The sequence below is a fragment of the Pelmatolapia mariae genome, linkage group LG10_11 (genome assembly GCF_036321145.2).
Source record: "Pelmatolapia mariae isolate MD_Pm_ZW linkage group LG10_11, Pm_UMD_F_2, whole genome shotgun sequence".
NCBI lineage: Eukaryota > Metazoa > Chordata > Actinopteri > Cichliformes > Cichlidae > Pelmatolapia > Pelmatolapia mariae.
The window spans coordinates 43972847-43996910 of NC_086236.1; the positions used below are offsets into that span (position 1 = coordinate 43972847).

Genomic DNA, 24064 nt, shown 5'->3' on the forward strand with positions numbered 1-24064 from the left:
TATCTCTTAATGTCCATTAGAGACATAAAAGTGATACAAGATGGATGAAGGTGAAAATCAAAAGATTCCCAACATTCTCTGTGTTAATATCAGCTGGTCAGCATTTTCTTTACATTACATACATCTTGCTTAATTATTGAGCTGTACAAGATAACAGAAATATTAACTATATAAGGTAAAGGTTTCATATTACACATTCAACTTTAGATGAAAATACCACTACTTTTACATTGTTGTTGTTGGGTTTTTTTGTTTGTTAACAATAATACACTGCCCTATTACAGCTATTGACGTGTACCTTTACTTAAATTCTGCACTTTTTGAAGTACTTGAGCTACTGAGGGTGAGATGGAGCCAGATGATCTGCTGTGGTGACCCCTAAAGGAAACAGCCAAAATAAGAAGAAGGAGGAGTAGAAAATACTCTCATATCTTTGGTTATAATAAAAACTGAGTGTTCCACCAGACGTTAGTACTTTTACATATATAACTGATCTGTAGCCCGTTTCATTCACCAGAGCTACCTGTCCCAGTTCTGAGAAAGATGATAGGAGTACTTCCTCCAGCACCAAGTATTGCTTAATTTACGCAGATACATGGCTTCGCCGGATGCACTTTATCCTAGATAGATAGATATACATATATACACATATACATGTGAACAGCTGTCTGTGTCCATCCTCCTGTGGCTCTGAGTGTTACTGTCTCTTTAAGGAGGCGGGCGTTCCAAAGGTTCTACAGAACGTAACGTTGCACGTCTCGAGACCGGGAACCAGGCTGTGCACGTTCACTTCAAACTGCACTCTTCAACATTTCACAGGTCAGTAAGTTATCACCTCCTACACTTTACAGATGGATTAAACAAGTATCGAGAAATGCTGCACCACTGAATCGCACGCAGTTACATTGTTAAATTATGTTTCTCGGTTTCATTCATTCAATGTCACGCTAACACCCTAGCTAGCCAGCTAGCATTGGCTAGCAAACAGTTAGCCGGCGTTAGGCTGAAAAGCTTTACTTTCAATGCCGGCCAACTAACTTTGGTTAAGCTGTAACAACTTATATTTTCTATCTTGCTTTCTCGCTGTGTTCGTTGCTCGTTGTGACACGATTATTTACAGTCAAGTTTTTACACCACATACAACTCGTTCAGCAGCCAAGTTAACTGAATGTTAGCAAGGGCACATGGGCACTGCCAGCGTTAGATCACGCAGCTTAATTTAAACTGTCCAGCGCTGTAAAGGAGATGATAGCACTATCCAAGCACTTCCTTATGAAATCCCAGCGTCTGTCGTACGATCTATAGTGGGGACCAAAAGCTAAAACTGACTCTCATTTCAAACTGTACCACGTGTCCTTATTTTTGTGGGCAGTGGTCTCTTATCAGCATGAGAAGCAGGGGTGAAGGAAGCGCAGCTGTTTGTGGGGTGAAAGAACCATTGAAGTTAGGCTCCGACAGCTGTTGAACCCTAAGAACTGCTGGGCAGTCTTAGAACAACAATAAAAGGCTTTTTGTGTATTATGTTGGTCTGCTGGCTAGACTGTAGTGCTGTCTAAGAGTCAGGACCACTGTGGCCTGGACTCTGGTTTGGGGGTGATTGTGGTCTATAAACGCTTTTGTATTTAGAGAGATCATACTAGTGTAGCCTGGTTTTCTCCAGGTTACACTAATGTTTTGTTATTGTGGTCAACGTTGCTTTTCTGTCTGCAATTAAAATACTCATCATGAGTGTCAGTAAGTAATATATAGAGAGAGATGTATACTTTACTCATCCCCAGGGTAGACATGCAAATTGTAGGTTAAATGTCGGCTGTTCATGTACTTAATTTTCTGCCTTGCGTTGTAAATTTGAGACATTTGTCGTATCTAATAACTATCCTGTTTAGCCTTTTTTGTTTCTTTTATTTTGTGTGGTGTAAGAATTCTAGCGTAGTTTAAATTACTTTGTTGTACTGTTTAACTCACATTATCCATTTAGTTAAGAAACTTACCCAATTTACACACAACCTTATGTTTTCTTAAAGTCCAAAAGTGTTGCTATCATGCCTGCCAAAAAGACAACCACCAAGAGAAAGTCTGCTGCTATTGTGGAAGATGATAAAGACTCCAAAAAGGTGAAAGGTAAGTCACTTCCTTTTTCAAAACAGGAGTTTATAGAGGGGTAACCAGATTCAGTTTGAACAACTGATAGTCCAGCTAAAAAGTGGCATTGCATTTAAACATGTACACCACTTCTGTTTGAGTTTGCTGAAGTAAGATATTTCTGTTAAGCAAGTATTATGCACATATGTGAAAGGAAGGCTTTTGACTCCCAAGTGTATCACACTGCATTGTCAGTGTTTTTACTAACTTTTTACTAATTTCATCATTTTCCATGTATTTTCCATCAAACCAATAAAATTCAGTGCTCACTATGAAACTGGTTGTATATGTGTTTCAGTTTCACACAGGAGTCATTTCAAAGAGGTGGGGCAGGTTCTTGTTTTGGGCCAAGGTGATGTTGGACAGTTGGGTTTAGGGGAAGATGTCATTGAAAGGAAGAAGCCAGCACTTCTCTCCCTGCCAGAGAAAATTGTGCAGGTGACAGCTGGAGGCATGCACACCGTGTGCCTCAGCGAAACTGGAAATGTAAGCAAACATCGGTCTTATTTCTCACTTCAAAAAAATGTAATGGCAACCTCTTTGTAGCGTTTAACAAAGAGCTTCTTAGTTCCTCATGTAAACTGTTTTCTTTGTTTAGATTTACACGTTTGGCTGTAATGACGAAGGGGCTCTTGGTCGGGACACATCAGAGGAGGGGTCTGAGATGATCCCGGGAAAGGTGACGCTGAATGAGAAGGTGGTCCAGGTATCGGCAGGGGACAGCCACACAGCCGCACTCACAGAGGATGGATCGGTGTACATCTGGGGCTCTTTCAGGGTTAGTGAACTGCTAGTTAGGGAGCAATCTGGTCCTGTTTGCTGTTTCAGCAACTATTTTTATCACCCTTCCATTACTTTCTATGTAATTGTTTTTGTTCTTTGTTACTTTACTATGTCTTCAAAAGTTTCAAATCATTTTGCCTTCAGCACTATATTATTATCCAAAACCTAAATGTTGTTCCTAAACATTTATTAACGCTGTAAAATAAATGTATAAAAACTATTTTAGTATATTGTAGTATGTATGCAGTGGAATCAGAAAGCATTTAATTTTAATGAATAAAATCATAACCTTCTTGTAATTCTACACAATGTAGGGAAAAGACTTTGAAATTGCAACTGCTTGTTTAATGTTTTGGCTGTCTAAAATGTTGTCTACATATTACCCTGTTTTCTTAGGATAATAATGGAGTTATTGGTCTTCTGGAGCCGATGAAAACGTGTGCTCTACCAGTTAAAGTCCCTTTAACAGAACACGTTGTTAAAATAGTTTCAGGTAAAAAAGAAAAAGTTTTTGTTTAGTGCTTTATGTTACTGTGTGCACACTATAAATGAGTTTCTAACTGGGATATTTGTGTAACTGATTTCTTTACTAGGTAACGATCACATGGTAATGGTGACGCTGGAAGGAAATCTATACACGTCCGGCTCAGCTGAGCAGGGGCAGCTGGGAAGAGTGCCTGAACACTTTTCAAACAGAGGAGGCAGGAAAGGCCTTGGTATGTAGCACACACCTTTTCTGTTTTTGGTGGATCAAAAACTTTATGTTAATATCTGATTACATAAACGTTTCTTTTTTATAGTGTCTTTAATGTACTATACATCACTCCTGTTTATTTTTGTGATCTCAGAGCGGCTGCTGGTTCCACAGATGGTAAAAGTGAAAGGGAAAGTTCACTTCATTGACGCCTTCTGTGGAGCGTACTTCACCTTTGCTGTGTCAAAAGAGGGCCATGTGTATGGATTTGGCCTCTCAAACTATCACCAGCTGGGTCAGTGTGACTCATCACTCCTGCGTTATCCTCTGTAAACTCAACTGCCATGTACTATTTGTGACTGCGACAGTGACTGTATCATTTCAAATGAATCTTTTTAGGCACCAAAAGCACCAAGATGTGTTTTGTCCCTGTAAAGCTTACATGTTTCAAGAACTCGACCACCGCCTGGGTAGACTTCTCTGGAGGACAGCATCACACACTTTGCCTTGATGCTGAAGGTAAGCTGGCTGTGTGTAATCGCATGCAGATGTTACGCATCATCTGTTAGCACTCAAGTCAGCTGGAGTGTTGCACTCTTGTCTTTCAGGGCAGGTATATAGCCTGGGAAGAGCAGAGTATGGTCGTCTTGGTCTGGGAGAAGGGGCTGAAGAGAAGAGCGAGCCCACACCTGTCATGGGGATAGAGCCGGCTAAAGGAGTGTCGTGTGGGGCGTCTGTCAGCTATGCAGTTACCAGAGAAGGTGAGAACCAAGACAATCGGGATGGGAAGAGTAAAACAACTGAGTCTGTTTGCAGCCTTTTTTTTGTTATTTTTTTCTTCTGAAGCATTGAAGTGTAATGAGACGCTATACTTTTCCTTAAGCTGCCTCCTGGCTGCATGCCAAATATCCTTGGGCAAGATACTAACCCCATGTTTGCCTACTGGTGGTGGTCAGAGGGCCCGGTGGCGCCAGTGTCCGGCAGCCTCGCCTCTGTCAGTGCGCCCCAGGGCAGCTGTGGCTACAATGTAGCTTGCCATTGCCAGTGTGTGAATGTGTGTGTGAATGACTGAATGTAGTGTAAAGCGCTTTGGGGTCCTTAGGGACTGAGTAAAGCGCTATACAAATGCAGGCCGTTTACCATTTTTACCATTTAAGTCTTTCTAGCTTTAAATTTATCTTACAAACACATGACCCCTCATTTCCTGTTTGTTTAGACATTGCTGCTGGTGACAGTGAGATAGCAGCAAGTTTAATCCAACTTTAGGCATGAAGAGAAAGTTATGTGGGGTTTATTAGCAGGAGATCACAGTTATCTTGCCGTTCTCTCGATGAGCTTCATGAGGTAGTCACCTTGAACAGTCTCCTTCAACAGTATTGAAGGAGTTCCCAGAGATGCTGAGCGCTTGTTGGCACTTTTGCCTTCACCCTGCGGTCCATCTCATCCCACACCATCTTGGTTGGGTTTAGGTCAGGTGACTGTGGAGGCCAGGCCATCTGATGCAGCACTCCATCACTCTCCTTCTTGGTCAAATAGCCCTTACACCCCCTGGAGGTGTGTTTTCGGTCATTGTCCTGTTGAAGAATAATTGGGTCCAACTAATCGCAAACTGGATGGGATGGCATGTCGCTGCAGGATGCTGTGGTAGCCATGCTGGTTCAGTTTTGAATAAATCCCCAACAGTGTCACCAGCAAAGCACCATCACACCATGGGAACCATGCATGTAGACACCATCCCTTCACCTTTTCTGCATCACACAAAGACACAACGGGTGGAAGCAAAGATCTCAAATTTGGACTCATCAGACCCAAAGCACAGATTTCCACTGGTCTAATGTCCATTCCTTATGTTTCTTGTTGTTTTTGCTTAGTCGTGGTTTCTTAGCAGCTATTTGACCATAAAGGCCTGATTCGTCTCCTCTGAACAGTTGATGTAGAGATGTGTCTGCTACTGGAACTCTGTGTGGCATTTATCTGGGCTCTAATCTGAGGTGCTGTTAACTTGCGATTTCTGAGGCTGGTGACTCAGATGAATTTATCCTCAGCAGCAGAGGTGACTCTTGGTCTTCCTTTCCTGGGGCAGACCTCATATGAACCAGTTTTGTCATAGTTCTTGATGGTTTTTGCGATTGGACTTTGGGGACACATTCAGAGTTTTTGCAATTTTCTGGACTGACTGACCTTTAGTTCTTAAAGTAATGATGGACTGTCGTTTCTCTTTATTTAGCTGATTGGTTCTTGCCATAACATGAATTCTAACAGTTGCCAAATAGGGCTGTCAGTTGTATACCAACCTGACTTCTGCACAACACAACTGATGGTCCCAGCCCTGTTAAGAAAGCAAGACATTTCAGAAATGAACCCTAACAAGGCACAACTGTGAAGTAAAAACCATTTCAGGTGGCTACATCATGAAGCTCATTGAGAGAAGGCCAAGAGTTTGCAACACTGTTAACAAAGCAAAAAGTGGCTACTTTGAGGAATCTGAAATATAAAACATATTTAGAATTATTTATCATTTTTTTCTTTGCAAAATAATTCTATATCTTGCCTCATATATTTGATGTCTTCAGTTTGTATCTATAATGTAAAAACTAGTACAAATAAAGAAAAAACATTCAATAATGTGTCCAAACTTATTCTTTAATGGTTAGACAGTTTTTAGATATGGAAAAAAAGTCTTCAGTAAATGTGTGACTGACTGTCTGATTGACACAAAATTGTGAAGCAGGATTCTTATCAGAGCCATCGCTCACAGTGCAAGAAGTACTAAACTTTCACTCCTGGGTTTTCACACAGTCGACACCCTTAGAGAATAAAAGGTTGCTCGCTCTCCTTACTGTCACTTTTTCCTACTCCAGGATCTGTGTATGCCTGGGGCATGGGCACCAACCTGCAGCTTGGCACTGGAGAGGAAGATGATGAGTGGAGTCCTGTGAAGATGACAGGCAAACAGCTGGAGAACCGTAAAGTACTGATGGCCTCCAGTGGAGGGCAGCACACCGTCCTTTTGGTCAAAGACAAGCAGGAGAGCTGATGTCCTGCACTGACAGAGAGTGAAGTGGGCGCTTCAAGGTGGGGCCATGTTCAGGGTGCCTAAATCAGGGGAAGGGTGTTGATGAATGTGTCTTCCTATGCTGAGCCGAGGGAGTGTGAGACGTGCATGATAGAGGGGAGAGTTGAGGGTTGTCCTCTTTTATGGAAGCTCCTCTGCCCTTGGCATTGGGGAATGTGTTGTGATGTTTTTGGTAGATCATGACAAATGAAAGACTATTTTTTTTAAAGCTAGTTTTTGACAGTCCTTTAAAGTCTTTTCATCTGGTCATTTGTATGACTCTAAGATGTTAAATGTGATGTTTATGACTGTGCATGTACATAAAGGAAATGGCAGTGCAGGATGTTTAAGGACATAAAAATAGTCTTTTTAATGTTTTCTTTAAAGCAATAAGTAGATTAGACCTTTGTCAGACAGGACCTGTACGCCTGGTGAGTTTAACATGTGCGACTACTGTTCGTTTTACCCAGTGCACACAAATTTGTTGTAACTGTTTGGACATTTGGTAACACATCATACTGTATCCTGTATTTTGTTGCATTTCCTGTCTGAAAAATAAAGCTGATTTCTTTTTTAAGGAAAATACAAGACACATTTACTTCATTTCATTTACTGTGTATTAATAAGATCCCGATTACAGCTTTTTGATAGTAAACCCTTGCTGCTTTTCTTTAACTGTAAAAAGAACATTTCTGTGTGCGTGTGTGTGTTTGTGCTACTTTTTGCTGCAGAAAAGGCAAATAGAGGCCCACTCACTGAGCTGTTTATTGTTGAATACTCGTGCAACACAATGCTGGAAACATTGCTAAGAGATTTTAGTCCATGTTGACATGACAGCATCACACAGTTACTGCAGATTTGTAAATTGTACATTCATGATGAGAATCTGCGTTTCCAACGCATCCCAAAGTTGCTTTACTGGATTGAGATCTGGTGACTGTGGAGGCCATTCAAGTACAGTGAACTCAAGCAGCCTTCAGCAGATGGATACGCGATATAAAATGTTCCCCACACCATTACAACACCACCAGCAGCAGCAGCCTGAATTGATGATACAAGGCAGGATGGATCTATGTTTTCATGTCGCTACGAGTTACTGTTGCCTTTCTATCACCTTGAAGCAGTCTGGCCTTTCTCCTCTGACTTCATCAAGGTATTTTTTTTCCCCAGAGAACTGCCGCTCATAGGATAGATTTTTTGTTTATACTTATATTTGTGCGGGAAGTCACTTAAATCACTTTTCTCCCTCATTCTAATGTTTGGTTTCAACTTGAGGTCATCTTCCCCTTGTTGCTGCCAAGTAATTGGCTGATTAGATATTTGCATTAAGGAGATGTTGGACACGTGTAGCTAATAAAGTCCCTGTGGGTGAACAAAGCCTTTAAAATACAAAAGCATTGCACAGTTCTGCAGTGGTTTTTCTGATAAGTAACCCCATCAGTATCACTGTTTCCTTACTTCGTTAATCCAATGTAAGACCTGAAACATTTATTCTGTGTGTGATGTTATTTCTAATTAAATAACCATTAATTATTTATTTTACTTGTTATAGAACCTCCAGTCTAGATCACATAAAGATCCTTGATTCTGTAAAAAATATAGTGTTCCTTTGATGCACCTTCAGGGCATCAGTGGGCTAAATGTTAGAGATTGAATCTGCAGGGTTTGGAAAGGTTGCCAGGAGATGTCAAGGACTGATGCTTTTATCAGCTTTCCACATACTGAAGCATTCAGTCTTATTATAGTCCAAAAGCTTCTCGGCACAAAGACTCACATTCATACAGGAATTCGGCAGTGACATCCTGCCATTAGTTCCTTTCACTTTTGGAAAGTAAAAAATTTGGGTTTCTCATAGTGCTTGTGGGCTCTGATCCTCTTCATTTCACAAATAAAAGAGGAGATCAGCTACTCTCACACACCTGCACACGTGCACAGTCACTCAGAGATCTACATACGTCTCTCATAGGCTCATATTTGGGTACCACTCTGCAGGGCTTTAGACTACACACCTCTGACAGACTCTTCATGAGCAGCATCACGCTTAAAAAAAAAAAAGAAGAAAACATCACAAATTTAGCATCATGTAGCTCTGCATCAATCTGGGATGTAGCAGCTCTTGAATTACCCCGCTGCTTTTTTAATTAACATGCAATTTCATAAAGTCTTGAGTGCTATTTCTCAAGTGTGACCTAATCATGAAAATCCAAAGTGGGCTGATGACTTGAATTCTTTGGAGAGGCTTTTCTCCGAGTTTCTTTCATTTGCTGGTAAGAATCTGTTAAATGCGTGCAGCAGAAAGCAGTTGTCCAAATCAGTCAGTCTTTATATCGAATTTCTGCCTCATATAGAATTAACACAGTTTGGATAATATGCCTCTGAATGTGTGTTTAGGCAGGTTAAATGTAGAGAGGAGAAGAAGGAGCAGCCTCAGAAACACTGATATCGACCAAACGGCACACTTCACACTGATGTGTGTTTTTAAAGCACTTTAAAGATGCACTGCTTAATAACTTGCATTTAGCAAGTGGAAAGAGACAATGGCAAATCCTGATATGCAACAATATATTACAAACTACTTAAACATTCAGTAGGTGCAGATATTGTCTTTAAGCAGGCACATGATTCATGTTAGGATGTTGTTTGGTGTCAGGCTTTAATAGGAGGAGGGCTCACTTGGCGAAAACATGCCTGAGAGCATGTGCACTGACAAACCAAAATCAGATCTTATTAGTGAATAAATGACTCTCTTGCTGTTAAGCTGCTGGTCCTCCGTCCTCTGTGATCCATGCTAGGAGTTATTAGTGACTGACTTGATAGATTGAACTGCTCCACTGGTTTGAGGGGATCTCCTGAAGCCCACAGCAGTGACTCAAGAGCTGCGCAGAGGCTTAAAAGAAGGCAACATCTTTTGAAAATAATGCTTTTTTTAAAAGACGTGTTGTCTTGATAGTATAACACAACACATTAAACACTAGCAAAGCACAATTGTATCCAACACATCACTTCAACAGGATGTGATGTATCTGTCTTATGGACTGTGTTTAGCACTGGGTTTAAGTCACCTTGATGGACAGCAGCTAACTGACAGCAGGGAAGAGGGAAACTGAGACAGTCTCGTGACGGAATTGAGTAATTAAGGTTCAAACCACATCTTTAAACTGTTATTCTGACCTGAACTGGTTACTTGTAAAGTTTCACGACTGTATCCTCTTCATTCTAGTACCTACACCATCCAGCCAGGCCTCCTATGTAGGATAGGTCCCTGATTCAATGACTTATATACAAACCACTGTGTAAAATGTAAATAAAAACATAATGCATTGATTTGGAAATCCCATAAATCCAGATTTTATTCACTGCACACAAAAACTATCTGATGTTTAAACTGAGACATTTAACAGTTTCTTTAAAAAAAGAAAAGAAAAAAAGAGAGAGCTCATAAAAAAACATTGGAATAAGACAACAAAAGCCTGGAAAAGAAACAGCTGGAACAGAATTGGGTTTGTTCATTCAATCTTATGTTTAATCTCTACCTGACCATCTACAATACAAATCTACTGTAGCGTGAAGCAGTAAGAGAACTGATTCACAGCATTCTGCCCTGTTCTGCATTGTCAGCCTAGATGAGATTGTAAGTGAAAACCCGCTGTCAGCCATGCAGAGATGTCTGTTATGTGTTTTATACTGAAAGATTTACATGACTGCATCATCACGATATAATGGAGCTCAAGTTGTGTATTTATCCCAGTCTCCCAAACAAGATAATTGTCTTTTATTAAGCCAAACAACAAATCTGAGCTTTTGCTCCCAGCAAAGCGATGTAAGCAGGGACATACACAATGCAGCGCTGTTGTGAATGCTTCAGTGAGATTCCCTCTGTTCTCCGTTCTGTTGAATACGAGCATATGAGCCGCCGTGGGCGAGGGTTAAAACACCAAAGCACTTCATTAAGCGTGTGTCACTCTGCAGCTAGACCACAGCATCTCAGTGTTTGACTGTACTTGTTTTATAGAAAATGTGAAACAATGAAAAAATTAAGCAAATGTCACAGTTGTGGCAGTGCTGTAAATCTAGGTGTTTTCACTTATTTGCAGTAGAGTGATTTTTGTTGTTGTTGTTTGTTTACTTAACAAGATTTAACACTGACCTATGAATCACTGAAGCATAGAAAGGCACCTAACTAAAGGGATGAACCAGTGTTGTGTCTACACATAACAGAGATAACAGAACAAATTCTAAATAGCATCATTAGCCTCTGTGTTACTAGCCACATGTCACAAAAACAGATCATTTGTTCCCATTTCTTTAGTTAAATCTATTTAAAAATGCAGAATAAAACACAGTTCGACAGCTATAAAATAGTATTTTTTCCCCCCAAAAAACTTGATTGATTGAAACTAGACAAATGGAGGACAAAATAAGAAATGGTAGGCCTAAACAACTGTCTACAGCATATGAACAGTATCTGAAAGTCATGTCCTTAAGAAAAAGGAAAAAAATCCAGCAAAGACCTGAAACAAGAGCAGAGGGACAGATCTTGTCAAGATTGATGGAATTATGAACGCAGAAAAGTTTCATCAGATCTGGATTTGATACATCATGCAATATCATCTAGAAGCTTACATTTTCAGCATGATAGTGATCCCAGACTCACTGGCAATGCAGTAAAAAACATACCTGGATGGAAAAACGCATGATGGACCACCATCAAATCATGGATTGGCCTCCCCGAAGCCTCGACCTCAGTATTAGTGAAGCAGTGTAAGATCACCTTAACAGAGATCAGAGCAAAAGGCAGCCAACATCCCAAGAAGAGCTCTGAATGTCCTTCAAGAAGCCTGGAGAACTATTCCTGAAGACTGCTTAAAGAAATGACGTTCAGGCTGTGTTGAAGAATAAAGATCAGGTTAACACTTATCAAAAACTGGCAGACCCAGAGACAGTGACACCAGTGACAAAACAAAAAACACCTTGAAAGTAAGAGTTGATTACATTTTATTTTTTACATTTTAAAAAATTAACAAAAAACAGTTGCATCAAGGCGTTTTATACTGTAGAGTAAAGACCCCACAATATAAGAAAGAAACCCCAACAATCTGATGATCCCCTGTGAGCAAGCACTTTGGCAACAGTGGACAGGAAAAAACTCCCTTTTAACAGGAAGAAACCTGTGACAGAACCAGGCTCCGGAAGGGGCGGCCATCTGCCATGACCGGTTGGGGAGGGTTGATGGTAAAGAAGTTAAGTTTCTTCAATTTTTGAAGAAAAGCCAAACAGCCTTAAGAAAAAGTTTTTGACCCTTTTCCGTAATGAAATCCGACGTTTAGCAGGATCTCTATTGACTGTTCCTTCTCTGCTGTCTGTACTTGTACAGGTACTTGTACTTTCCATGCTAGAATCACTGGATTCTACCAGATTTTTGGGGGGGTTATCCCAGGTTTGACACCCAGCCTCTGCTGATCTGATTTATCTGCAGGGAGTGGTTTGACCTTTTTACCCCAAGACATGTCATCTTCTGCATGCCATACAAGCCTTCTAAATGCGGGCTGATCCTGTTGCGTGCAGCTGCTCTATTTTGTCGGTTTCTTGGGATTTCAGCTGCAATCGCACGGTTGTCAGAAGTGGATGACAGTTTAGATTCTCGACTGCTTTGTTTTCTGTTTTTTATGATTTCACTTGAGGTAACAAAGTTTTCGATTTCATTTTCTGGACTGAGGGGTGGGCACACTTTCATGCTCATGCGGGATGACTCCACGTAGCAATCTACTGCAGGGTCCTTGGGAAGATGTTTCATTGTAATAAAACGATGTCTCAGACCCTCTACAGGTGTGATTCTTTTTACAGGATCCAAACCCAGCATCCACTTGAGCAGGCTTAAAAATGCCAGTGTGTCTTCCACTTTGGATTCTGTGTTTGGCTGTAGGTGGTGTTTGAGTAAATCTTCTATGCATTTGTCTGTGATTGTTTTACTGTGTTTGATCAAAGTGCCTGTAGATACTGAATACTGAACTGGTCTTCAGTACCCATGTGTGTTTCATTACCTCTTTTCTCTTCCAGAAATATTTCTTGGTGTGCTTCCCACTCTCTAATATGCTTTCATTAGGCTGACCAAGCATCTGAACAAAAATTTGCATCATCTCATACATCTCATACACCTGGTGGCACACAGGTGTTTGCCCAAATATAGAAAAGCTGCGACACCACCAAGAGCCCACATATCTGCAGATTCATTGACAGGAATGCCCAACATGACCTCAGGGGCCCTGTAACCAAGGGCCTGAATTACCTTGCCACATGGAATGTTTGAAGGACGAGTGGCATTACCAAAATCAATAAGTTTAACTTTAAACGGCTATTGAGATTGATTTAATAGCATTATATTGTCGGGTTTAATGTCTGCATGCATCATAGCAATGCTCTTCAGAGCAGTAAGAGCCACAAACATCTGTTTTAAAATGACACGAATCTCATGCAGAAGCAGTGGATAGCAGTACCTTTGATTCACAAAATCATGCAGACTAATGTCTAGCATTTCCACTGAAATGAAAGTCTCTGCAACATAACCGAATGACGCATTACGTCATGGGACGTAATGGAAAGGCTGCTTTGAGATGGAGCAGCGGTTAAGAGCTTAAGAATGCAAAGGTCTCTGAAAAGAAATACAAGTTAGGAACATAAACTCTGGTTTTTAAGCAGGACTTGTAGAAACCAGAATGTAATTTGAAGGCGTAGACGGCCGCTGTAGCCAGCTGACTGAATGTAAGAGCACTGGACATGAATTCACACATTGTGGATCTGTCATCAGTGCTGTGGCTTTGAAGTTGAGCAAAACTGATGGTAGAAGTTTCTTCTGAATTCTTCAATTCAGGATTCTGAGTGCAACCCATTTGAACTAGCTACCCAGAATGCATTGCAGCGTTAGCCGTGGTAGCCTGTAAGTGAAATGTTTAGTTTTTAAAAGTACATGAAACTAAAACCATATAAACTATATAAAAGTGCTTGTATAAGTTGGTGAATGCGTCAGTATAGTGCAGAATAAAAACTATATAAGAACCAGTCCATTTCCCACTGCACACCAGGTGTTACCACTGTTCACGACTGTGAACAAACCACGCTTCATATGCTGCCCCTGCAAAAGGACAGCATTCAAACCAGCTTAAAGGTAGGCTGTGGAAAGGCTTGTTGATATAGCTATCAAATAAATATCCCACATGAACAAAGTCTTTCAGAAATGTGTTTGAGTTGACACACTGTTCTTATCTGATATTCCAGAGCATGAGTGAATGCTGGCGTTCAGTTTCATTTGGTGCAGGGTTGAGCAGTCAAATGTACAAATATATTTGATTGTGGAATTTCTATAAAATGCAGAAGTTAGTAGTCTTTGAGCAAAGTTTCATCAAAATTGGTCCACTTGTCTAGGAGGAGATATACAGACCGACAACAGCTACAGTCATTACATAATGAGGTACAGCGAAATGATTTGTAATCAGTGTATTACACCTTCATTTACATTTGAAGTGTATAACTTGTGTGAATACAGAATTGTATGCCTTTTTATTATGTGACAAGAAAAGTAGATTATTTTTAATAATCATAATATGATTAGACAGTTAACCTAAATAAATATAAAAAGGTAGAATTAAATATCAAAATCCAGACAACAAACCAGTTTTAACCGGTTGTTGTTATGACTTCACGGCATGAAATTGTAATTTGCATCAGTGGGAACAAGAGCTGGCTATTAATTTTCACAGAACAGAATAAATAACTGCAAATGTTCACGTGTGTTTCAATACATATCCCATACAATTTTCCCAATAAATTCCCATTTTCCTAGCAAAATATAAAGAAGTGAGTGGTGTCTCGAGACTTTTGCACAGTGCTGTACAGGAGATTACCAGCCTCAGCCTTCCATTCATACAAGGATCACAGGATTATTCCACACTTATTTCAAATTGTGCTTAATTTAAAGATGGACTTTAAATGTGTTCTGCCTACCCCAACGCCCTACGCTCAGGCCACCAGATGACACTATGTCCCATCTGCATTGCCTGCTCATTATACTCAATCCAACCAAGAGATCACATGTGAAACTTCCACAGTGTCAGTAATTTTTAACAGGATCTGTAATAATGATCACATAAAGGTGGATGTTTTATTGAAACAGTGATAATAATCAACAATATTTCAAAATAAAAGTCCAAGATACAACTTATACTAGTCTGTATGACAGTGAGGCTCCTTTTTTTTTCAAAAACAAAAGCAGTTATTACATATGCACATTAAAGTACTTTAAATACTGCAGAATATAAACAGATTTTAAAGATCAAGCACAGACAGTCAAACATCTGTCTGCAAAAACACTGAAACACAAGTTGAAAAAGGCATTACTTACTTTCATTCAGCTGAAAATACTATCATCCACACTGCAGGACATTTTTACTGTGCCTATAAAAAACCCAGTTAGAGATTGTCCAGACAGGAGACAGAGACCTATTTCCTTTCAAGATCTGGAATACTTCTCCTCACATTTTAACTATGTGTATATAGTTATATCAGATTTGACTCGATGGTACGACAGCTAAACAGCACACTGAAATAAAATAAATCACATTGAAAATACTGAAAAATATCATTACACCGTGATATTATGTACACATCTGACATAGTTCGTACTCGTGTATATACACAATACTGCCAAAGCAACACTACATTGCTGCACTATCAAAATGAGAGGCATCAATTTGGATTCTCTCTCTTGTGTAAATGTCCAGCAATCATCACTGGAAAATTGTCCATTAGGTTTAATATGTTTAGGAAGATTCTTCCTGCCCACTAATGCATTTGATCTAATTCAGATTTTCCTCCAGGTCAATTTGAGGCTATTTAGTGATCTATCGCTGACTTGAAACAGCATTTCCACTGCATTTCCACTGTCCCCTTCAGCTTGTCACCCATCTGCCAGCTGAACAGCTTTTTGGTTATTGCCTAACTGCTACAGGAGCGGAAACATTGAGTCAGCCAAACAGTCATCGCTGCTTAATCACGAAGGCAGTATTGTCATGTTTTTTGATATCTCTTTAACCGGCATCTTTCCTTATGCAAAACATCTGCTAGTTCAAATATCACCGACAGAAAGCAAATAAAGCCTCAACCTAACATTCATGATATTAGTGAGTTTTTAAACGTGTTGACATGAAAGAATCTGCTTTTAGTGACCAGCCCACGGAGAACTATCACTCACCTCAACAGCAATAAGATAGTGGAGGTTTTACTAGCTAACAGAGCTAACGAAAGAGAATAAACATGCAATTTCTAATTGTTAAATTGCAAGAATAAACATTTGTAAATGAAAAAATAAGATGTTAGAAAACTAGTGCTGAACAGTTGTTGAGACACTTTTTAGTAGACTTCCAACAAAAACGCCAAAGAAAAAGGAACCTCTACCTCACTCTGATGACATGGCCAGTTAACGTGGCAGAGTGCACATTGGCTAAAACGGTCACCAGCTTTGAAAGAGCTTTATCAAATCAACCTTCGGGGTGAAACCGGTTTGTGTGTAAGATTAACAGATTGGTAGCCCTTTTATGAAACGATCCCACAATTTTAGTGTTAGATGAATAACAAGCGTCAATCAATAAAGTTCTCAGGTCTGATATTTGTCTGTAAATCAGTGAAAGTCTGTGCTCCACAGATGTGAGGAGACAGCAGTGTTTGCTCTGCCAGCAACGACTGGCATCATCAGTCGGTCTGGTTTTCAGTAAGGAAAACATATGATCTTTTTGGATTGTGGTCAGCTGACTGACTCGGCCAATCATACAATCGCCACCGCTTGGCCATAAAAAGACACCTTGCTGGCAATGTCTGTATGCTTAGGATCAATGTCCTGCTGGAAATCCTGCTAATTTATGGACTGAGCACACATGGGGCAATGACTCCCATTGTTTACCTAATATGGATGTGAAATCCCACAAACATAGTTAAAGCTAAAAGTCAGCTTTTTGGCTTTCCAGTGCGCATGTACTGTTGAGATAGGTGCATTATTGGTGTGTATTTTTTTAACACTGCAATAATTTATATGCATTTTTAAATACATATTATCATACACAGGGACACACGGGGATGTTTGTGATTGTCCTGAAATAACCCCCACCCCAGAACCTAGTGACACATAAAAGTTTCATTATATGAAACGGAAAAAACAATCAATCATTCATTTAAACAGCAGCTCAGAAGCCTGCATGTTTAAATTCAGACTCCTGTGGTGGAGAACTGAGTGACTTCAGTCTGGAGGTCATCATGCACTGCTCTCCCACCCAGCTGATCCATACCTAGTCAGGCGGGCGGCTTCGCTGTCGGCGCAGGGGCACAAACGGACGCGGGCTCCCGCATGCTGTTGCGGACTCTGGAGAAGCTGCTCTGCTCCGGGCGGGAGCGATAGGGCAGGCAGAAATCCCTGAAGCACCTTTTGAAGTTCTCATCCATCAAGGCATACAGCACAGGGTTCAGACTGCTGTTGGTGTAGCCCAGAGCTATGCAAATATGCCAGCAGGCCATGGTCAGGAGATTCTCGCGGTCAATTTTCACAGCGGTCTTGACAATGACGAAGATGTGAATGGGAGTCCAGCAGATTATGAAAACCGCCACGACAACCAGGACCATCCGGGTGATCCGCCGCAGGTTCTTGTCCTTCTCTTTGGAGCCAGAAAGCAGACGGACACTCTTAAGACGCAGGATCATCAGCCCATAGCAAATGGTGATGACCAGGACGGGCACCACAAAAGCAAAAATAAATACACAGATTTTTGTCACCGTGTCCCAGTACCTTTCCGGTTTAGGAAATCCAAGAGAGCACGAAGTGACTCCTGAGGAGGTAAAACAATTGCAAGTTTAATAAGAGGAGGAGAAGCTAACTAAAATGAATAACACAACTCAAAAGTCTGTTTTATTTTTCCTTTTAAACAGCCAGTATGTTTTCACAGAGCGATAGTATTTTCCAGCATCTCTTTTTTTTTTGCAGCAATGAAAATTCCCTCACCTTCTTCTGTCACCTTGGTAACAGCCATGATCATCACGGGGACTCCGATAGCAGAGGAGAGGATCCAGATGGCGACGTTGATGAGCTTGGCTTTGGCGGGCGTGCGGAAGTCCAGGGCCTTCACCGGATGACACACAGCGATGTAGCGATCCACGCTCATCATGGTGAGCGTGAAGATGCTGGTGAACATGTTGTAGTAGTCGATGGCTATCACCACTTTACACAGGAGCTCCCCAAACGGCCACGTGCTCATCAGGTACTTGGCACTCTGGAAAGGAAGGGTACTGGTGGCGAGAGCGTCGGCCAGAGCCAAGTTGAAGATGTAAATGTTTGTGGCTGTCTTCATCTTCGTGTACCTGTTTGGTGGGAAGAAAAGTGCAGAGCACACTTTAAACAGATTGTGACACACAGCGGATGGCAACAATTGTCAGCTGGAGGAGACTGGATTTCTTCCCAGGTCTGGCTGTTGCTATAACGCAAAGAGGATGTCTCGTGTGGCTGACTCACGACTTCCATTAAAATGTCTAAAAGTTACAAAGTTTTATTTAATTCATTTAACCATAAAACCAATAATCTGCTATTTCCTATATTATAAATATAAACAAGATTTTTTTAGGTGCATAATGTCATTAGAGCACTACACTAAATGCACAGCAGCTCATGAGCTTCTCTGGAGCCTCCATTAAAACACATTTCCATGTAATGAATTGATTATAGCTCAAAGCCCTCCAAACTCCTACTTGATTTCAGAGTAAAATTATTTTGTGTGTGTGTGTGTGTGTGTGTGTGTTTTCTGAGTGCCAGCTTAACATTTGCCTGGCTCTTTTAATATGGATTGCTCCACATCAGCCCACAACATGACACTCTGTGGGTCACATTTGATTAAATTATGTTTCTGAAGTGTTTTGCTGTAAAATATCAGACTCTGCAAGGATTGAGGGAGACACATCTTATTCCCAGGTATAAAGACATCTATGTATTACAGCACACTGATCTCATCCTGTGTGTAACTGCTTTGCCTGGGAGTGTGAGTGATATATTTAAGTTTTCTTCATTTCTTTTTCAAAAATCAAAAAAAAATCCCCGAAATCGAGAATACATCATATCGACACAGTATCGCATTTGAAGGTTGAGCTTTGGTTTATCATCTCAATTCACAACCCCACTCTCTTACAGGGATAATTGGTGCAATTAAATAATTTCAGGGCCAAACTGTAGATTACGCTCCATCCTCTTCTTACATGTGGGAGGTGTGTGTGTTTGTGTGTGTGCGTGTGTTGTGTGTGGGTGGATGTGATGGAGAGCGGCTCTCAGGCGCAACTGGCACTGTGGGCAGTTACAAAGGGGACCATCACAAATAAAGTACGAGAGTGAAAATGGATTTCCCTCGAATAGAAATATGTGAAATTGTTCTGCTACATTTTAATACGTAACATACAGAGTACTTTATGGTAATTTAAAATAAACCCTGATCACATAAAAACATATTTATCCTATCCATATTGGGGTTTCTGTCATATGTGCATGAGTGTGTCGCTTTTCACCTATTAAAATGTGTCGAGCAAGTAAATTATTTAGTCTTCCTTTCAACACATTCCCTTTGCGTTATCGTTATCTGAATAGCGTGTCCTTCTTACCTGACCACCCCGTACATTACAAGCACGTTTCCCACCAGTCCCACCACGCAGATGAGAGAGTAGAGAGCCGTGATGCAAACGTGGATGACAAGTCTTCTGTCCTTGTTGGCCTCGTTGCCAGGAATGGAAAGCAGATCCTCAGAGCGCGTAACATTGAAAGGAGTTACTGAGACCGAGTTGAAATAGTCCGGGAGAAGAGTGGAAAACTCCATTGCGGGGATCCAGGTGCGAACAGAGCGAAATAATTCGAGAAGTACGAGCGCACGAAAACTGTGCGACAAATTAAGTCATCGGGCGCTCGGAGGATGTGAGAGCTGTGCCTCTGCGTCTCGCCCGCCCGCGTGTGAGTGGCGCGTGCGTCTCTGCGCACTGGCGCACAAAGAACAAGCAGACCGTTTCCCTGACAAGTTCTTACCTTGTCTAAAGAGACTTTTTTTCAGAACGCGTGAATTAAAAATGCTTCATCATCAAACGATTGCCAGTCATAACCAAGCTGCCATAACATGTTCTACAGCCTGACTCTTCTCACCGGGCGGTCACCATCACGTTACTACCTGACAGCACCAAGGCTCGTGAAACATTTAGCTTGCTTTTGATAGCATTACTGCATAGCAGCAAGTGCGTGGATGTTAGAGGGAATTACAAATGAAGTCATGTGATTTGGAACCGCCTTTGGGAGGTCGTTGTGAAAACCCCATTGAAGTCTGCAGATCTTAAGTGATACTTTGATAACTTTTTATTGATTTTGATATTTTTGAAAGAAAAAACATGCTGCCAAGTGAAACACTTTAAGAACTTTACACATTAATGATGTATTAGGGTAAAATGAGGCACCAGATTACCAGCTTTATTAACAACTCAATTATGTTAGCTGTTTTTTTAATGGTTAAACCAGTTTATCATTTCACTCATGAATCCTATCAGTGACCTTTGTACCCTAATTTAGTAATTTTGCCTAAATAGATCTCGCCAAACACACTCTGTAAACCTGTGGTTTTCCTGCTGTTCCTGTCATCCATCCTAGTTATGGCAGATCAGCCAATAACTGTTTAGCGATGGGTTGCAAATGTTTAGTTTGAAGTTGTAAAACCCTAATGTCCCAAATTACCGGCTTATGACCCTCACAGTACTGATCACAGCTATATGAGCAAACACACTGACGCAAGCCTACAAATACATATGCGCCTCCATTTGAGAACTGTGTATTTACTCTGGGTGAATATTTAATAAGTGAGGGCCATTTTTTAGTAATATAAATGTGTTTGAAGCCTTTCTTGTCCCTGGATATCACTGTATCACTGTTTTGTTTTTATTTATTAGAACATTTAATTTGTTTACTAACATTAGATTTACTGAAGTAACAACTCAGCCTAACATGTACGGCTGGCAGCAGATCATATAGGTCCTTCATTACTCTTTTTCTGAGAGTGCCAAGCAGACATCTTTTTCCAATTTTAATGAAAGCATTCATTTATCTGTAGCTGCCTTTCCATTAACCTGGACATCAGAAACCATTACAAACAGGCTGCAGCATGTAATGCTTTATGTCTCCTGAAATTGAGTGTGTCATGCATTTGAGTCTTTCTCTAACATGTGGGGTTTTTTTTTTTTTTAACATGCACAGATACAAATTCTCCTGTGGCTGTATTAAAATTGCAATAATCTATGCACTCTGCAGACTGACCTTTAAGGAACGGCCATCAGCGCAGCACAAAGCAGTGAACCGGCAGCATTTAAATGGTAAATGGACTGCATTTATATAGTGCTTACTTACTAGGAACATTCACACAGTGTTTTTGTGCTGTACATACAGCATTTGTCCTATTACATACCAATGGACATGCTGGAGAACATGTTAGGTTTTCAGTATCTTGCCCATGGAAACTCTGCCATACAGACAGGCAATGATCAAACCATCACCTCCAGTTAATGAAAGAGCCATAATCTCTGGTAAGCCATAACAGGTAACACTTTAATGCCTTTGCAGTGCCTTTGAAATAGACTATTTGTGTCTCCCTAAGAAAAGAGCATTTTTAGATTTCACAAGCTTGTGTTTTGTATTCGACTGATCTACCAGTTGTTCAGTGTTTTGGTTTGAGTGCTATGAAGTCTGGTGAAGAGGACTGTTCCTTGAGAACAGCCAGGTTAACATTTCTGATGTTCAGTCAAATGTCTGTTGATTCTGACTTTTAGTGATCCTTTACCTTTCCATCATTTTCCAGCTTGCTGTTCTTTTCCTATAAAATCTCTGTGAGATTTCCCATTGTCTTTTTTGTACTCTTTAAAACTGACACGCTCTGTCTAACACAGCTGCACAATTCAATTTAGTGGTGAAGGTGGCAAAAACAAGAGAACTGCTGGGACCAAAGTTAGGCTTCTGACACAAGAGTCACACTAAGGCTACCTCACTATTTTCATTCCTTCCCATGAAACTCAAACCAACTCCTGCAACACAAGGCTAAACAACAAACCCTGGAAAATGTAAGCTGAGAGTATCAAACAGGTGCTTTTCTGGGATTTTTAAAATAGGCTTTAACAGTAGGGATTTATTCACATGTACATCACTTTAATGTTGCTGTTACAGAGCATTTGAATAATCTTTATTATGTGGTGCAACTTTATCTATAATAATGTGGAAAAATGAATAGTAGACTAATATATTAAAATCTGAAAAGTAACTTAGGGTTTTAAACAAACAGAAAGTAAAATATTTGCATCCAAAGTATAATGGAGCAGAAGGAGAAAGATGCTAACTGGGAAATATTAACTGTCACAGATATATGCTGATATATGCTAAGACTCACACTACTCAATTCCAATTCAATTCAATTTACATGGAACCAATTCACAGCAACAGTTGCCTCAAGGTGCTTTATATTATAAGATAAAGACCCCACAATCATACATAGAAAACACCAACAAACAGACAAACCCCTATGAGCAACCACTTGGCAACAGTGGGAAGGAAAAACTCCCTTTTAACAGGAAGACACCTCTGGCAGTTCCAGGCTCAGGGAGGGTCAGCCATCTCGTTGGCCTGGTTCTGCACTGCCAGTGGCACCTGCACCATAACTAGGCCTCCTCCTGTTCTTGGTGGCTGTAATGACCATTTTAACATCAATAAAATGTAGAGAATTGCATTGTGGGATAGTTATCTTGTGGTATTTTTGTGCTGTATATTAAAAATGAGTAATTCTGCACAATCTTTATTTTCATGCCCAACTTTCATGATTAAATGGCTCGTATAAACAAAGTTAGAAAGCACTACAGCTTTGTCATTCTCAACAGAGTACCGTGCTAAGAGGGTCATGTGCTGATATAAAAGTGCCTCAAAAGTGAGCGTAAGCTGATAGGAAGGAGGCGCGTAGGTGGAGAGGTCACAGTTACTGTCACACAGACATTTTCCTTCAAACATTTCATTAAATTCAGCCCACAAGCCCTGCTGAGGGCTCTGTGTATATCTAGCTTATATACTTACACACCTCTGGCGGCCCTGATCACAGCAATCAATCTCAAAAACAATAGTTCAAGTGGGACAGCACATCCCACCAGCGTTAAATGACTTACTCAGCAGTTCAGAAACAAAACTCACTCCATTTAATTTCTGGGTGGGAGAACAATGTATGCCACAGAGGTTACGTTGGAGGACTATCTACTCTGTTAATGAATAGGACTAAAAATACTGTAGTGTGTTAGTTCTGTGCAGGTGCTTCCTATAATGAAAGAGTGTGCATGTTGAGATGCATGTTTCTCTGTAGACAGTTGTTATAACTGGTGGAAATATGCTGCAAAGGAGACAGAAATGGGTCTGGACGTAGAGTCACCAGCAGGAACAAAATGCTGCTGTTGCTCTTGTTTATATTCTCCTCGCTCCTCGGGGAGAATCACTCATGATTAGTGTGTACAGGCAGTGTGATTACCCGCATCACTCATCAGCCCAATGGAAACCTTGGGAAACATTATGCTGCTTTCCTGAACCCATCACATTCATAGCAGGGAATACAGAGTACGGGCAAATGAAAGTGAACTCGTTGGGTTTTTGCATAAAGATACAACGATGATGTTGCATATTTGATTTCATAATGATCACATAAGACAGGCAGACTCCTGTAAGCTCCCGACAGATTGTTTAGTTTTAATGAATAATTTTAAATAGATTAACTTTTCAGTGTCTATACATTGCATTTTCACATTGTATTGTGTGGAATTAGTCCCTTGTTTCGTGCACACAACAGCAGTTCTGATGTGAGCCTTTAATACTTTAACTTCTTAAAGGTCAGAGAATAAAGTACATGGCTTGACATTTTATTTCCTCACGTTGTGAGTTTCTCTTCTGTTATTACATGGATGAGAAACTAAAAAGAAAATATATGGAGGCTTTTTAAAATAATATTATCATTTAGCCGTACGTTCTGAATCTGTCAGAGCTGAAGGACAGTGGAAGCAATCACCCATGCTCTGTCTTGGCTGTAAGATTAAAGGACATTTTTGTTAGTTACACCTTGTGTTATTATCTGATTAAACATCCTTTTGCCTTCAGACCTGTTTTAATTAAAGGGTTCTGGAAACATTGCTCGGCAACAACATTGGTCCATATTGCCGGGATAGCATCCGACACGTGCTGCAGAGTTGTTATCTTGGAATCTCTCGAATCATCCCAAAGGTAGTCTGTTGGATTGATTTCTGGTGACTGTGGAGGTAATTTGTGTACAGTG

At 40.5% G+C, this 24064-nt stretch overlaps 2 protein-coding genes across 2 annotated transcripts; one reads left to right on the forward strand and one right to left on the reverse strand.

Annotated features, from left to right (window-relative positions):
- Window positions 1-731: 731 nt before the first annotated feature.
- On the forward strand, window positions 732-7251 carry rcc1 (regulator of chromosome condensation 1). The gene is made up of 10 exons (XM_063486343.1): window positions 732-819; window positions 2025-2121; window positions 2441-2628; window positions 2741-2920; window positions 3322-3418; window positions 3519-3641; window positions 3774-3914; window positions 4019-4138; window positions 4228-4380; window positions 6481-7251. Exons 2-10 carry the CDS (start codon window positions 2043-2045, stop codon window positions 6654-6656), a joined length of 1257 nt encoding a protein of 418 aa, XP_063342413.1. The 5' UTR covers window positions 732-819; window positions 2025-2042; the 3' UTR covers window positions 6657-7251.
- A 7784-nt stretch (window positions 7252-15035) lies between these two features.
- oprd1b (opioid receptor, delta 1b) lies at window positions 15036-19890 on the reverse strand. Its single transcript, XM_063486044.1, has 3 exons — window positions 19350-19890; window positions 17713-18068; window positions 15036-17539 (listed from the first exon to the last, which is right to left on the reverse strand). The coding sequence occupies exons 1-3, from the start codon at window positions 19559-19561 to the stop codon at window positions 17010-17012; spliced, it is 1098 nt and encodes a 365-aa protein (XP_063342114.1). The 5' UTR covers window positions 19562-19890; the 3' UTR covers window positions 15036-17009.
- Window positions 19891-24064: the final 4174 nt, after the last annotated feature.

What these genes read in the sequence shown, in the direction of transcription:
- rcc1 (XM_063486343.1), top strand. Translation starts at nt 2,043, where the DNA reads ATGCCTGCCAAAAAGACAACCACCAAGAGAAAGTCTGCTGCTATTGTG. An exon ending in AGACTCCAAAAAGGTGAAAG is followed by an intron (nt 2,122 to 2,440) that starts GTAAGTCACTTC and finishes TATGTGTTTCAG; the next exon opens with TTTCACACAGGAGTCATTTC. An exon ending in ACATCTGGGGCTCTTTCAGG is followed by an intron (nt 2,921 to 3,321) that starts GTTAGTGAACTG and finishes CTGTTTTCTTAG; the next exon opens with GATAATAATGGAGTTATTGG.
- oprd1b (XM_063486044.1), bottom strand. Translation starts at nt 19,561, where the DNA reads ATGGAGTTTTCCACTCTTCTCCCGGACTATTTCAACTCGGTCTCAGTA. An exon ending in GTAATGTACGGGGTGGTCAG is followed by an intron (nt 18,069 to 19,349) that starts GTAAGAAGGACA and finishes CCCACCAAACAG; the next exon opens with GTACACGAAGATGAAGACAG. An exon ending in TACCAAGGTGACAGAAGAAG is followed by an intron (nt 17,540 to 17,712) that starts GTGAGGGAATTT and finishes TTACCTCCTCAG; the next exon opens with GAGTCACTTCGTGCTCTCTT.